The following is a 14,056-nucleotide window of genomic DNA, read 5'->3' as shown; positions in this document are numbered from 1 at the left end:
CGTTTCATTTGACAATTAGCTGCGGGAATTTTCTTGGCGTATGCTCGGTATGTCCACCTGGCCTTCATTTTCAAATACTTCTTGTTTTTTTTTTTACAGAGCATGAATGCCAGTCTTTTTAAGGGTATGAATTACATGTAGTTAAATTAGAGGGTACGTTCTCTTTTAAAACGTCCTCCTCCTGTCAGTGCAGCGTACCTTGTTCTGGATTTGACCTGTGTTGCATAGTTAATTTCTTTTTCTTCCCAGATGTCCTCCTCCTCCTCGTTGTCGTCAAACTGCTGTATTCTTTCCTTACAGCAGGCCTCGAACACGGCAGCGTTTGCCTGCGTTTCCACAGAAACAGAGTATCAAACAGCCCATTTTTCAAAACAGCCCATATTTAAATTTCTCTTATCTAGTTCCCCGTCAAAAGTGACAAGGGCATCCATGGTTGGGGTCAGCCAACTGGAATCCGCCCTCCTGAAGGGCTCTCCACAGGTCAGCAAATGGGACAGCTGGGATTGGAAAGGACTTCACCTAGATACTGGGTCCCCTCTGCATTCTCATTGGAAAATTGTACAAAGAAACATTTTGGGAGGCCCTTGAAAACTATGCTGACACTGAGAACGCATCTCTTCTGAAAAATGAACCTTCAAAATGTGTTACTCTCAAGTGTGACAAGCGAGTTGCTGCTATTATGAGACACAGCTTCAGGAGGACAACTTAATGAAGGAATATGACTTACACTGTCATCATCAGCATCCAAATTAAAGTTGATTTCTGCAATCCTATCAAACGTGGCACTAAAAAAAGAAACCGGTATTAATAAGCCTCTTTACAAACTTAACATAATTAAGGTAAAATTGTGATGCTTCAATGTTTCATTGAAAAGACTGCTGCGATTAAAACATGATTGAACCATACTGGTATTAAAACATGACGTCTTGGAATAGAGGAGCAGAATGCTTACTTGATGTTGTCATCATGCTCAGCAAACTCCTCATCATTAAATCCAAATTGATCCACAAAGTTTGCAGTCATCTGTTGGATCTGATAGTCTGAGAATGCCTATGAAAACCAAATAGCATATATATTCAGACAAAGTAGCCATTTATACACCGATTACTCTTATACAAAAGAACCCCTCCTTCCTGCTCTGTGGCCCCTCCCACCTGTTGGAGTGACAGCTCGTTGGGGAAGGGGCTCTCCATGTCGTCATCCTCGCTGGAGGAGTGCAGGTTGTGCGTGCTCACCTAAAACAAAGAAAGTGTGTGTTTAGTGTTTGTGTGTGTGTGTGTGTGTGTGTGTGTGTGTGTGTGTGTGTGTGTGTGTGTGTGTGTGTGTGTCTTAGCATGCATTTAGCATGCGTGTGTCCCTCACCAGGTCCACTGTATTCCTCCTGTTGGTTTCTGTCAGGGTCTCGTCCACAAAACTCTCCCAGCGTCCTCGGCAGTCCTCCGGCAGCTCTGCAACGCCACGGCACGGCGAGGGTTAACACTCATTCATTCACTAGAATCTTCTCCCACTCTCCTCGCAGCCATTTCAGCACCGACACTTTCATGACATTATCCTGCAACATTTATCCCTTACTTAAAGCCACATAAGCCACCTTCGCAGTACCTTACAGCTATTACACAGTCTTTCTGTTATTCTCCGCTATTGGTTAGTCACCTAACTGCAGGTTTTGCAAGCCTGTGAAAGAGGACCCTGTGCTCCCTCTATAGGCAGGTGAAAATAATGACAGGGGTCACAGTTATGGATTTGCAGGACACAGCTGCATGGGAGCTGTCTTCTCGGTGCTTCTTTTCCCCACCAAATGATCCAGGATTAGCCTGGCTAACCCTAACTATACCAACAGCAATTTGTACCACACGAAACAGGAACAAACATATACATGTACGCACACACACACACACACACACGCACGCACGCACGCACGCACGCACGCACACACACACACACACACACACACTCAGGATACCTTTGATGAGGTCACTGATCTGAGCCTGGACAGGCCCTTTCTCCATGTTCTGTACCACAGTATTAGCTATCCGGGTCAGGTGTCCCATGTTGCCTCTCCTCATTCCACCCTCCGCCCTGCAATTCAAACAGCAGACAAACACACCTCACTCACAAACAACCCAAAGAGAACTGCTCAGTCAGCAACCACACAGTCTACAAAATGAACACCTAGATCACTGCACAGAGTAACAGTGGGCTAACAGCGAGAGGCATTTCACAGAGCGGACCTTATAGAGAGCATCACCTGAGATTGTTTATTTCTAGAGAGAAGGGTCGGTAACCCTTCCAGATTCAGGAGTTTCCAGTGACAATACAAACTGTTAAACCTAAGAAGTTCCTGCAACGGAACTCCAGGTTTAACTCTGTAGAGACAGAAGTCTCAATCTTAAACACAGGGGGTCTGCCATCTTGGTTTCATACAGTATCTCTGACGATGACATCAGTGCTGGATGTGTCCTCTCCCCCCTGCTGGGCCGTGCAGGTGAGTCAGCCTGCTCCTGGTCTCGCTCGTGCTGCCTGCCTATTTATAGCCTCTGACTCTCTCTCTTTCTGCTCTGACCTCCTGAGCCAAATACAGCCGGACTGAGGGCTCTGGTGCTCTAATGCTGGATTAACCTGAAGATGCTTGCCTCTCCTCTTCGTGTAACGGCAAGCAGGTTTAAGCACAGCCTTTCAAAAACACACTTGGTACCTTAACACACTGGGCTGGCGGAGAGGTTTGCCAAGCCTAAATGTGTCTGCTCCTGACAGTTCACAAAAGGCGAATTACGGTTCTTACTGGATTTTATCGTTTTCTTCCCAAGCGTCCAGTATCCGCTGCACTAACCGACACTTCTGGAAGAGCTGTGGATACAGACAAATACACACACACACACACACACACACACAAACACAAACACACACAAAAACACACAAAAACACACACACACACACACACACACACACACACACACACACACACACAGAGGATGTAATCAGTGAGGAGAAGGGAGGGCAGCCTCAGCTGGGGGCCTTAATCTTTCTATCCTTGTTTGTATCTGTCACACAGCCAGGATCAGAGATCAGGGTCCCTCTGTGTGACACAGAGCTACTGAGGAAATATCACCTGCTACTGCCCATTAACCCTGTACAGATGCCCCAAATAAATCCCCGCAAGCAAACGCCAGCTCATTAATGCGTAAAAAGAAGAGAGAACAGTCCCCGTTCCCAGCCAGCGGGGCACTGTACCCCAGTCTGAATACTGCCTGCTGTGCTGACGGGCACATAGACCCTTCAGCCATGCTAGGATTGGAATATATTCATGTAGACCTGGGTGATGACCAAAACAAAACCATTTTAAGGTAACTGAGTGAGACACGCTATATTCCGCCGAGGTAATAATAGCTTGCGCTGATCATTCGTCTTGTGTCTGTCTTTGGAGCTGTCACAGACCATTAGCTAGAAGCCAGAAGCTGCCGTTACACCACACAGATGGGTATTTTTGCCGAAGAGCATAATCGTGCTGATTTTCAAATGCACACTTTCACATTTGCTCACATTTTTTTTTTTTAGATAATTGGCGAATACTAAAATTATGTTTTTGAGGAAGGCATCTAAACGCAAGATTTAAAGTCTTGCTATACCTGATATATACAATACAAAAGTCTACATGTTTAATTTGTGATGGAGGAAGCTAAAGTACAGTTGTGCTGTGGCCATTTCCAGGAAGAAAAAGTGAAAATGGCAGAAGAGCGGATTGAGGGAAGGAGAGGTTTAGCAGGGGTGAAGAGGGGTGGCGGGGAGGACGTGTCCCCTTACGTGGGCCACCAGGACGTTGTGTCCCGAGGCGTCGGGCGTGTCCGCGCTGCCCTCCGCCCCCTCCTTCTCCAGGCCGGCCCTCGGCTTCTCCTCCTGGGACGAGTGGTTCAGGATGGCCGCCACGCACAGCTCCACTTGGAAGTGCAAAAAGTTGTTCCAGGTGTATTTAAAAAACAAATCCTGCAGGCAGGGGGGAGAGGGAGGCATGTAAATGCGCCGCCAGAGACCGACACCGTGCCGTCTCGCCTCCAAAGGCGCTCAGCGCGGCTCTATAGGAAATGAGAAGCCGCCGTTCGGCTGGGCGTAACGCACACTCATAAATCAGCCTTGATGGGCTGCTGCCTTGGTGTGTGTGCGCTCCACCCAGCCTTTCAGCGCTTTCATTTTCAAACACTGGCTCCAGTTAGTAGAGCAGGTTAAACACTGGCTGCAAAGCACACAGCTTACAGCAGGGCTGCAGGCACCCTTTACCTGACCGTACTGATGCATCTTGGCTACATGCGCTATCCAGGCCCACGCCTCCAGGCTGTAGGCCCGGTCAGTTGAATCAGGCTGCCGCAGACTCCCTTGGTCGTAAACCTGCCGCTGAGAGCGGCGTGCTCTGACTCACCAGGAGCAGGTCCATGGTGTTGAGGCGGCACAGCTCCTGGTCGATGCTGGGCGTGCTCGTCTGCAGCAGAGCGGCCACCAGCCTGGCGATGTGCAGACGGGCGTTTCCCAGCGGCTCCTCCAGCACGCCGATCGTCGTCAGGATGGGGCTTTTCTGTTGGGGGGGGAGGGGGGGAGGCAGACACGCCACCAGAGAAAGGTAGTAATTTCAGCATACCTGCACTGGTGAAGTTTAAATGATTTATGTAAGGGGCTAAAAATGTGTTTGCAATTTTTAACTAACAATTTTAGAAACGGGGGTTAACACCAGTATGCAGTCCAACAGCCAATGTGCAGTCCAAATACAGCTTCTCATTTAAACTTCAGTAGAGGATCTGTTTGCTCCAAAACCTGTTTGATGTCCAGGGCTTAGATTCCTTACTACACTCATGCTGTGAGACCAATTAAAACTCCCCTAACAACAAGCTGACCTCAAATCCAAGCCCTACGGACAGTGAATCTTGTGAGACTTCAATCCTGGCATCTCTGCTGGCATCTCTCCATCGCTGGGCTTGACAGAGATATCTCTACTAAGCACTCTGAAGTGTGACTGTCCTGTGTTACGCAGGGTCATGCCTTATCTCTTCCACTTCCTGTGGAGAGAAGGACCAAGCCAGTACCTCCTCTAGGACAGAGGGAGGGGGGGAGGGGCGGGGGAGGTCACTGGGCAGAGCATGAAGGGCTTCACCTTGGGTGGATCCAGAAGGAGCTGCTGGAAGTCCTTTAGATGAGGCTCGATGCCCTGTAGTATGCTGCTATTGACAGTGTAAGACCTTTCAAATCCCTGAGAACACAGGTCCATCAGCCCCTCCACCCTGCATGAGAAGAACATGCACACAAACACACATAAACACACACAGACCCCGCTACATACAGTACCGCCACGGGTTCCTCTCCAGTGACTATGACGTTACACTTCCTTCAACAGATGATGTTCATCTATCTCCTTCAAGGCACCTTCATCAACCGCAAATCATGTAGCGAATGTGTTGTCCACTGATACTGAGGGATATTTACGAACAAAAATTCTGGTTAAGTCGAGGTCGAGTACATACTAACAGCGCTCCACCTGGTAGTTAAACCTGTACCCTTCTGTACCCCACTGCAGCCGCCCCCTACCGAGGACTCACCCCGGCCTCCTGGTTTCTAGTAAGGTAAGTAGCACTTGAGTTCCATTGACGATGCAGGCCTCGCTCTTCTCTCCCTGGAACATGTTCTTCAGGAGCTCCTCCACGCTCTCCTGCCTGCGGGGGGGGGGGGAGAGAGAGCGCGGTGAGGGACGGGACCCCGAAAGCGCCGGAGCTGGGAGCCGCTCCAGCGAGAGGCAGCACCGCTGTAACTTCATTTCAGCTACAACCCCCGGAGCCTGTGGCCTATTTCCACCAGGGAGTAAAACCAACTGATGAAACAGCACGAATGGCGACGCGCAGGTGATTACATCATTACTGTAACGGAAAAAGATGACCGCGCCAACTCAATGCGAAAGCTGTTTCTGCAATAACCTGAGTAAAATGGGAACACCACAGGCAACCACAAGGCCTTCAAACTGACTGGAATGTCACTTTCAGCTATGGTTAAGTGTATACCTTGAGACAATAATTGGGAACTGGTTAAATATTAGTTGAATGAGTAAATGCTAAAAAATGACAGAATTGTTAGAGTATTGTTCAGGAAATGTAATTATGCGCATCGAGGCTCACCAGTATTGTGTACCATACAGGAAGTGGCTGGGTGAGGCCACAGACTGAGAGACATAACACCCCGCCTGTACACATCTACAGCCCAGGCCTACTGAACGTGCCAAATGTGGGATAGATAAGCAAGCTTGAACGTTAGTATGTGTGAAAAATGTATTTGGTAGCCATAATGAAAGAGGCAACAAAACATATCCCCCACGTATCTCTAGAGACTGATCAAAGAACATGCCACTCTGAAGCCAATGAAGCAATCCTGTGAACATTTCTGCAAAAGGAAAGGCTTGCAAATACAACAGAGGGTGACTTGGGATCAAGTGCCAGGTTGAGTACATTAACACTGCATGGCTGATATGAGCTGCATGCAAGGTGAATGACAGGATGCTGGGAAGCTACCTATCAGAGCCAAGGGCAATGCAATTTATGGATGGCAAACCACCAGTGCCAGGGCAATGCTATATACAGTAGTCCTCCCTTATCCGCGGGGGATACGTTCCAAGACCCCCAGCGTATGCCTGAAACTGCGGATAGTACTGAACCCTATATATACGGAGAGAGCTACTAAGTGACTAACGGGTGGGTAGCGTATACAGCGTGGATATGCTGGTCAAAGGGATGATTCGCGTCCCGGGTGGGATGGCGCGAGATTTGATCATGCTACTCAGAACGGCGCGCAATTTAAAACTTACGAATTGTTTATTTCTGGAATTTTCCATTTAATATTTTCAGACCGCGGTTGCCCGCGGATAAGGATAAGGGGGGGGGTCACTGTACAGGTTTTTAAACTGGTTTTATTTCATAAACATGCATATGATAGTAATGCTTATTTATCAGTAATGCAAGAAACTAATGAAAGAAATTAATAATTGGTCACAATATATGATTGGGTCATCAGAGCAGACCCACGAGTGTCCAGTCTGTATGAATGGATCAGTACAGGAGGCAAAAAATTAGCCAGTGTACAGCCAGCCACAATGGATGAATGAATCAAGACAGCAAGCATGTAACTGGCCAGATTATTGAATGAATCAGCACAGCAAGCAGATAACTGGGCAGTCTATATGAACAGCTCAGCAGAGCAGGCGGGTAATTGGCCAGTATATAGGAATGGATCAGAAGAGCGGGCAGGTAATGGGTCAGTGTGTATCGTATCAGAAGCGCGCTTACGACTCCAGCACAGTGAGCAGCGGGTCCGGCTCCATGGTCTCCTGCAGCTGCGTGGCCTGGTCTCTGCTCAGACGGATCACATCGCACAGGGTCTGAGATGCGTTGGATTGCCTCTGTGGAACACACAGAAACAGACACACACCCACAGACTTCAATCATGACGCCGTCCTATGTCTCAGGTAGTGATCTCTCAGCAGAGACACAAGCTCACTCCTACCGCCTTATCAGCAGGTACAATACAAACAACTTTCATTTATTCACCACAATCACTGTATCTAGGATTGTTTTGCCACTGCAGGGAAACCAATGTGCCTATCCTCTACGATCAAACACTGCAAGCTGTGTAATCGCCGTAAAGCAGACAGTACAGATGCACCCTGCTGCAGTCTCCCCAGACTGTGCACACACACACACACACACACACACGCACACGCACGCACGCGCGCACACACGCGCGCGCACACACGCGCGCGCACACACGCGCGCACACACACGCGCACTCACACACGCGCACTCACACACGCACTCACACACGCACTCACACACGCACTCACACGCACACACGCACACACACGCGCACACACACACACACACACACACACACACACAGTGCAGGCGCAGATCCTGCAGCAGAAAGACACTCGAGAGCACACTCCTCATGAGGCTGTGTAATCTGCCACTGTGTTTCTCACCTCCTCGTCTTGTCCTGTGTGAATGAGCTCTGTGAGCCTCTGGATGAGCTTCTCCTCATTCAGCCACTGGGGGAAAAGAGAAATCACACACATCTGAGCACGACACGTTTCCTATTCCCTCATACATTACTCAATACAGCATTCAGACAGCAACATGGATTGTAATGTGTCTTATTTCTCTACTTTCATTTTGTTTATTTTCATAACATATCATCCAGAAGTCCATCTTGCTACTTGCCATCAGCAAGTAGCATTGGCTATACACATTTTATACAATACATCCATTACTTGCTTTATAAAAGTGGATTAATGTGTACTGTATTTATCTAGAACAAACAAACCAGCAAATAAGCCAATCAACAAAATGCATACATTTGATTACATAATATCTGCAGCTGTTCAGTTCTAAAAGTAATAAAGGTGATAATGAATGCTAATAATTAAAACTACTACACAGAAATCCAAACACATACCAGTGAAAATGCTAAAATGATTTTCTGATTCTTTACTACACACGATGATCTATTACCTTAGTAAAGCTTCAAAACCAAATACTAATACAGCTGTGAAACATGACGTACAACAAGGGCAACCCATTATCCAGACAGCACTCGTCACAAACACCTCGGGCCACACATCTATCTGCCACGCTATGAAGGCTCTGTCCCGCTACGCCTGTTTGGCAGGAACGAGCATCAGAGAAATACATCCTCTACCAGAAATAACGCGTTCGAACCTCAAGGGCTGTGCCTCAAACACGGCAAATGAGTTCATACAACACATTCATTACCAAATGAACATGCTTCAGTTCTGCAAATCTGACGCATTATGTCAGAAAACAAACAAAAATTAAGCCAGTCAAAAAGGCAGATGCAGAATATTTTAAAACAGATTCTAGGAAATATAAAGTAGCCGTGATGTTTAGGTCTAAATCAACAGATGACACTGTGAGGCACAACCTTGACTCTGTCAGTGTTGAGGACGTTAAAAACGTGGCTCTGAGCCCTCACAGCTGGCTAAAGCGCTGCCTTCGCGTCTCTCTGGGGCATGGTGCTCGGTGTCCGAGCTGTCATCATCAGCCGCTTTGGCATCACCCTGCGTGTAGGATCGGTTCACTCTCTGCTACTAAAGCACACGCGTCTCTGCCCCAGCCCTGTCTGAGGGAACCTTACGAGCCGGTGTGTGAGCAGAAGAGGTTTTGTTTCTGCACTGTGTGAACCCACCAGAGCAGGATCACAGTAATGCTTCCATCCGCTCTTCTACGAAGCCCCCAGTACGCTTCCCAGGACTGCTTTTGATATGTCAGTATGGCCTCTGCCTGTGTGACTGCAGGCAGCTCTTGTAAATTCGTGCAAAATCTACTGAGATTTTAAGCATGGACAGACTCAGCTACACCGGTTACTGTCATTCTGAAGAATCCCACACCTGAAAGAAATGACTGACTTACGTTGAGGACCTCCTGCCTCAAGGGGGCGGGCTCCACGCAGCTGATGAGGCGAAGCAGAAGGTCCATCATGGCGGAGGTGTCGATGTGATTCAGCACCAGGCTAATGAACCCATCCTTCTTCCGCAGGAAAGAGATGACCTGCAAGGGGGAAGTCCATTTTGACTCTCAACCATCACCTCTGCGAGCTATGATATAGCACGGCAGACACCAAGCGGTCCAATCGCTAGACAGTTTGAAAGAAAAATGCATATAAGGGTGACACTACATATCCATAAAGACTGCCAGTCATTCTCACCCTGTTCCCATTCATGTAAAAAATCTAACATTAAAGAACAAACTTGAAACTCTCTAACAGTATTTTCTCATGTATGCGCATATAGATGATCCATTCATGCCATAAAGCTGCCAATCTTGATAAGAAGGTTAATTTGTTTTTTCAGTGTACTGAAAAAGTTGCTGTATGATAATACATTTTAACTCTGGCAGGCTACCTATGTATATAACTCAAAGTTTTTATCTATGCAAAGTTCACGTGAGGTCTAATAAATGGTTGCACTTAAAAGCACCCATTGTGCAGACAGAAGCTAGAAAGACGAGCCTGTTTTACTATGGCCCCTGGTCCTGGAATGAGCAGCAGGTTGAGATTGTGCTTGACACACTCTTGACACAATCTCTCCTGATTTCAAACAAAAGATCAAAGAAATCCTAAGTGTAAACTGCACCTGCTTAAACAGGTAATCTGCCACGTTATTCTCGTTGCATGTATGCATCTCAGTCAGTTGCCCCTATGCGTACATTTTGTGTGACCCCTGCATGGTCGTGTATGCTTGCACTGCACTGTATTTTATTTTGAAGTATTGTTTTGCCCGTAACATCTTTAAACTGAGCTGCCCAATTGGTTAGGTTTCCCTTGTAAAAGAGATTTGTCCCAATGAGACTCTCCTGGTAAAATGGTTAAATAAAATAAGCTAAACACTTGGCCTTCTGGAATATATGTACACAAATTCCACACCAGGACAGTGCCTCTTTCGGTCTGAAGGGCCGGCTCTGTCCGCATGTACCTGTTCTGTTTTGCGGGCGATGAGGTTGCCGATGGTTTTGCTGAAGAAGCTGGCCAGCAGGGGGTTAAGCGGGGGCTCCTGCTCCAGGAATCGGTACAGCGTCTCCAGGAGACACTCGTCCCCGCCCAGCTTATCATTGATATGGTTCACGTCCGACGTCAGGAGCTCGCAGGCGATGTTGGGGTACCTGCGGGGCGGATTCGGCGTGAGGAGGGTAAGGAAAGCGCACGTTTCATAGAAAACCCTGCCTGGGACCTTCAATTTTTGGGTTTCTGCCTTTGATCTGAAACCGGCCAATCATCCCGTTGAGAAATGAGTGACATTCCTGGGTTTCCAATCTGCAGGCAGAGCCCCTGCAAACTAAATATGAGGGAAAAGACCTCCGTCAGATGCTGCGGCCAAGCATTGCAGATAATCAGCAATGACCCAATTTCCCTCATCTGAAATTGCAGTCACATCCCCGTGCTTTTGTTAAAGTGGGGAGGGGAGGGGAAATGGCTGAAAAGAGAGGTTTTGAAGCTCGCTCCTGCCTCTAATTATTTGAGTTTGTGTAACCACAGCGAGATCCCTGTAAGATTAACAGATAATGACCATAACTGACTCAATTACTTCACCGCAGCTTTGAACTGCCGGCTGAGACCCATGTTAACGGCTGTTGGAGAACTGCAGCCGTTTCTTAATTAGCAATGGAAAGCAGGCTCTTTTGAAGCGGGGCTGGAAATGAATGGAGCTGACCGATTCTTTTGTGTGACCCCGGCGTTCTGTGGGAGCGCGCCGTTCCTGCGAATGACGTCACCGTGATTGTGCGCATCCTCGAGAGGGGCTGCCCCGCTAGACCTGCGCGGACCGTGTGGAGATAACAAGGTCCTTCGCGGCAACACCGGTTCAGCTCGGGTCATGGGAGCCGCGGGCTCTTCGGCGAAGGCTACTGAGGAGGCAAGAAATTGGCACAGTGCAACTGTTGTTCCAGCTACACGCATCCGTCTGTGCAGGATGAGCCCGGTGATACAGCCTGTGCCTTGAAACTGGCCTCGCTTTTTTACTTTGGAGGCCTACAGCGTACCGCTGCAGAGGTCCGGTGTGCGTTACAGCACCCTCCACCCTCACTTAAGAGCAGCGCTGCCTGTCTGAGTGACTGCAGAAAGCCTAACGCGGCAGTTGTGCGGATGGCGGAGCTACGCCGGCGAGGTGGGTGTCCACGTGCCCGGGGAGGCGAGGGTACGTGCGTCAGAAACGGGCCTCCCCCCCCTTCCCCCTAGTCTGCCTCTTGCCGTAGTGGGTAATCTCCAGCAGCAAGGAAGCGGCCGTACCCTCTCTGCCGCACATAACTGCCCGAAGCATCAACATGCCACTGACACCAGGCACACACACGCGCACGCGCGCGCAGCACCAGCGGCTGCCGCTGGCGCAGATCCCACGTCTCGCTGCTCCGCAGAGACTGAGTCAAACCAATTTAGAAAATCCCGAAAGCTAATTATTTCCCCGCCGCCGCGCCGAGCGCGGGGCTCGCGAATTAACGCACATTAACGTGATCCGTTCGGTCGGGAGAAAGATCAACGTCGCTTTCGTTTCCGAGGCCGTTCGTGTGCAGCTGTCCGTGTGCCGCCCGGCGTGGGAGAGCTCCGCTCGGGTGCCAGCTGCCCTCGGAGGGAGCCGAGCGCCTGACCCACAGAGCCGGTTGGGTGAACCACCCGGGCTGAGAGCACCGGTCGCTGAAAGCGCTGCAGACGCCGTTTCAGTCATCTACATCTGGAAAGCATCAGAATCGAACGGGACAACGATGTCTTTATGTAACTGAGATTAACTATACTGCCAGGAGCACGGGGAACCAGCTCGGTCAACAGGGGGAAACACAGGCGCCGATGCTCACTGTATAGCAGTTCCTTTGTCTCTGCCGAGATTATGTGCGTCATTCATCTTCGCCGCTCCTTTGGAGCCGGAGAATGAACCGCAGAGAGAGCGCACAGTGTGAATTAAGCTGCTTACTAGGCTCTTCACATACAGGAAGGGAGGAAGTCAAGAGCACCATCCTACTGCACTTGCTGCCCTCCAAGATCGTAGTGAATTACCAGCCATCCTCAGCAGTTTCTTTTCTCTCCACAGAATTTAACAGACGAACTGATGAGGCTCAGTGCATAATCACACTTTTTTTTTTTTTTTTGGGCGATAGGACTACCAGCAGGAGTAACGAGCGTAAACGAGGAGCTCTCGAGGAAACCCTCGGCACCAACAGCTCCCGCGCTCCTTCTCGCTCCCAGCGCTGAGAGTGTTCGGAAAGCCATCTGCCCCTGAGAGTGCTGGGCGGCTGGTGCGGATTATAGCACACTCCAAAGAGAGGAGAGAAAAAAAAGCCCACGTTTAACTCGGTGCTGAGTAATGCTTTGGCCCCAGCGGCGCTGCGTTGCTGGCCGCGGCTCTCCGGACTGGGGGTGAGGTCATTGCCGTGAGACTGAGGGGGGGGTGGGGGGGGGGGGACCTGGAGCCAGGGCGCTCGGGCGGTCGCACACGAGGTCGAGCGCTAAATGAGAACCAGCACGCGCGGTGGCACGGAGGAAGCGCCACGCGAACTCGAAACACGCTGTGAAACGGCGTAATTATTACCGTTCCTGCCCGACGGCTTTCACCATAGGCTCGGGGAGGGCTTCTGCCCTGAGCTTCATGAGGACGACATGCACAGAGGTACTGCCTTTCACGCTGACCTACAGTAACAGCCTGTAGCGAGTTTCGCGGTCGTGAGGGCAGGGATGACGTTCGTATTAGGGAGAGAAAGGCGTCTTAGCTGCAGGGAAGAGACCCAGCTGTATCTGAGTGGTGGTGGTGGTGGTGGTGGATGACTCCCCCCATCCATCTCGCTGTGTGTTTGGGAGCGCTGCCACTGTGTCTAATTTTAGTGGCGTGCAGTAGCCTTGGAGATGCAAACAAACTTCTGAATCACAAGCATTACCCTCCGTGACGGCACAGTGTTGGGTTTTTTTTTTTTAGAGATGACTAAACGCTTGATCATCATATTCTGCAATTTAATCTCTCTACCTACGGGAGGAAGAGCAGGAGGCCTGAGTGAAATGGCTTTCTGCTGAGTGCTGTAGGCTGTACTTTTTATTTTTTACCTCTAATGTATCTGCTGCTCATGATCTCCTCTACCACGTGCTACCCCCCTAACCCTACCTCACATGATCCATCCCCCACAAATACATTCTGACACATATTACCAGCTCAGGTTCAACTTCACGTCGAAGATGAAGTCACGCGCCTGCTTTGAGACGCTCAGGTAATCCCCTCCTTGGAGAGTTAAAAGTCTGTGTGAAATCGCAGCACGTTAAGTACAGCGGCCTGTCCTGTTGTACAGACCAAGTCATGCAGAAGGGCACGCATGACTGTTTAACCTGATAGTCTGCGGGGGATTCCAAGTGTCACAAGGCTCCGCTTAACCGTATTCGGGTGGAAAGGGCATGCGCTAAGACAAGGAGGTGTCACGGACGTCACTTTACGCTTCACGCCGAGTTTGTATTCCGAACGTCCAGCTACGCGGAGCGGTCGCTGCGTGAT

General features: G+C 49.4%; 1 protein-coding gene across 3 annotated transcripts in view; it reads right to left on the bottom strand.

Annotated features, from left to right (window-relative positions):
* LOC118770306 (serine/threonine-protein phosphatase 6 regulatory subunit 2-like) overlaps positions 1–14,056 on the bottom strand; it is a 60,528-nt gene that overhangs the window by 28,750 nt on the left and 17,722 nt on the right. For all 3 annotated transcript variants that reach the window (XM_036517903.1, XM_036517901.1, XM_036517902.1), the window contains 15 exons: positions 10,511–10,697; positions 9,450–9,587; positions 8,003–8,068; positions 7,311–7,423; positions 5,580–5,693; positions 5,138–5,264; positions 4,412–4,564; positions 3,802–3,981; positions 2,783–2,847; positions 1,964–2,079; positions 1,363–1,448; positions 1,155–1,235; positions 953–1,050; positions 728–785; positions 199–326 (listed from right to left, as the gene is read on the bottom strand). In XM_036517903.1, coding sequence (XP_036373796.1) covers positions 199–326; positions 728–785; positions 953–1,050; positions 1,155–1,235; positions 1,363–1,448; positions 1,964–2,079; positions 2,783–2,847; positions 3,802–3,981; positions 4,412–4,564; positions 5,138–5,264; positions 5,580–5,693; positions 7,311–7,423; positions 8,003–8,068; positions 9,450–9,587; positions 10,511–10,697 — 1,710 coding nt within the window. The remainder of the gene's footprint in view (positions 1–198; positions 327–727; positions 786–952; positions 1,051–1,154; positions 1,236–1,362; positions 1,449–1,963; positions 2,080–2,782; positions 2,848–3,801; positions 3,982–4,411; positions 4,565–5,137; positions 5,265–5,579; positions 5,694–7,310; positions 7,424–8,002; positions 8,069–9,449; positions 9,588–10,510; positions 10,698–14,056) is intronic.

This window comes from Megalops cyprinoides, chromosome 23, assembly GCF_013368585.1.
Source record: "Megalops cyprinoides isolate fMegCyp1 chromosome 23, fMegCyp1.pri, whole genome shotgun sequence".
Lineage (NCBI taxonomy): Eukaryota > Metazoa > Chordata > Actinopteri > Elopiformes > Megalopidae > Megalops > Megalops cyprinoides.
This window is presented reverse-complemented; position numbering and strand designations above follow the sequence as displayed.